The following is a 1,368-nucleotide window of genomic DNA, read 5'->3' as shown; positions in this document are numbered from 1 at the left end:
TTAGAGAAAGGGGGAGGAAGAGGGCACGGGGAAGGTTCGATTGACCTGTGGGTCCGTGGTGTCTGTGTCAGGTGTTGACGTGGCCGACCAAGAATTGACCATCTCCAGGAGCAGCAGCACTTTCCCCCCAGTTTCCTCCATTGTCGTTCCCACCCCTTGTAAAATCCCCCCTTGGTATGGGGTGCTCCACGGGGATTTGGGATGCTCCCGAGGTCCTATAGGGGAAGGGCATCGTCCTGCAAGCGTGGGGGGTACCGGGATGTGAGGTGTCCGTGGGGAGGGACACGGTGGCTGCTGAATGTCCCCATGGCGGGTGGGGAGCGCCCCCTGCTGTCACACGGGGGGGTGACCCAGGTATGGGTGACGGTGCCTCAGACACGGGTGGGGATGCCCCAGATACAGGTGAGGATGCCCCAGGTAGGGGTGAAGGTGCCTCAGACACAGGTGGGGATGCCCCAGATACAGGTGAGGATGCCCCAGGTAGGGGTGAAGGTGCCTCAGGCACAGGTGGGGATGCCCCAGCTGTGGGTGAAGGTGCCCCAGGTAGGGGTGAGGATGCTCCAGGTATGGGTGGGTCTCACCAGCTGTTGGAGGTTCGCTGCCCAGGGAGGGGAGGACATGTGTGTCTGTGCTCTGTATACCCAGCTGGAGGGTGGCTGTGGGGTGTCTCACATGCCCACAGTCCTGCCTGGGGGGAGCTGGATGCAGCTGCACCATGGGGCTGCCCCTTCCACTGCTGTGCCTGGGCGATAATGGCACCGGTGGGTGTTGGGGGTGTGGAGGGTCCTGCCAGCCTTGAGGCCAGAAGGCAACTGGATATAAGGATGAAATGGTTTATGCTGAGGGTGCTGAGGCACTGGCACAGCTTCCCAGAGAAGCTGTGGCTGCCCCATGCCTGGAAGTGTTCAAGGCTGGGTTGCATGAGGCTTGGAGCAACCTGGGATAGTGGAAGGTGACCCTGCAGGTTGGACTAGATGGCCTTTAAAAGGTGCCTTCCACGGCACATAATGCCGTGGTCTAGTTGCCATGGTGTTGTTTGGTCATAGATTGGACTTGATGATCTCAGAGGTCTTTTCCAACCTCTGTGATTCTGTGATTCCAGCCCAAATCATCCCATGGTTCCAAGAGCTGTGTCCTCTAGCTAGCATCCCTGTACCACTTGCAGCACGAGACAATATTCCGTACGTTGTGTGTTTGTGTCTCTTGCAGGTCTCCATCTTCTCGCAGCACTCAGGGTGCTGTGGGAGCAGGTTTGACACTGAAATGACTGAAGGGCTCCTTCTCTTCCAGATTATCAGCTGACGAGTGCTGAGCTGTCCTCGCTGCCAGCATTCAGCTCACCTGGAGGGCTGTCCCTTGGCAACATCT

At 58.5% G+C, this 1,368-nt stretch overlaps 1 protein-coding gene across 1 annotated transcript in view; it reads left to right on the top strand.

Annotated features, from left to right (window-relative positions):
- Nucleotides 1-1,368, top strand: part of MEF2D (myocyte enhancer factor 2D) — a gene marked incomplete at its 3' end in the record, with an annotated part of 74,043 nt that overhangs the window by 70,673 nt on the left and 2,002 nt on the right. The window contains exon 12 of the mRNA XM_029964106.1: nt 1,291-1,367. Within this exon, the coding sequence (XP_029819966.1) occupies nt 1,291-1,367 (77 nt within the window). The remainder of the gene's footprint in view (nt 1-1,290; nt 1,368) is intronic.

This window comes from Manacus vitellinus, unplaced genomic scaffold (assembly GCF_001715985.3).
Source record: "Manacus vitellinus isolate BGI_N305 unplaced genomic scaffold, ASM171598v3 scaffold_106_pilon, whole genome shotgun sequence".
Taxonomy (NCBI): domain Eukaryota; kingdom Metazoa; phylum Chordata; class Aves; order Passeriformes; family Pipridae; genus Manacus; species Manacus vitellinus.
The sequence above is the reverse complement of the archived record's forward strand: the minus strand, read 5'-3'. Positions and strand labels throughout refer to the sequence as shown.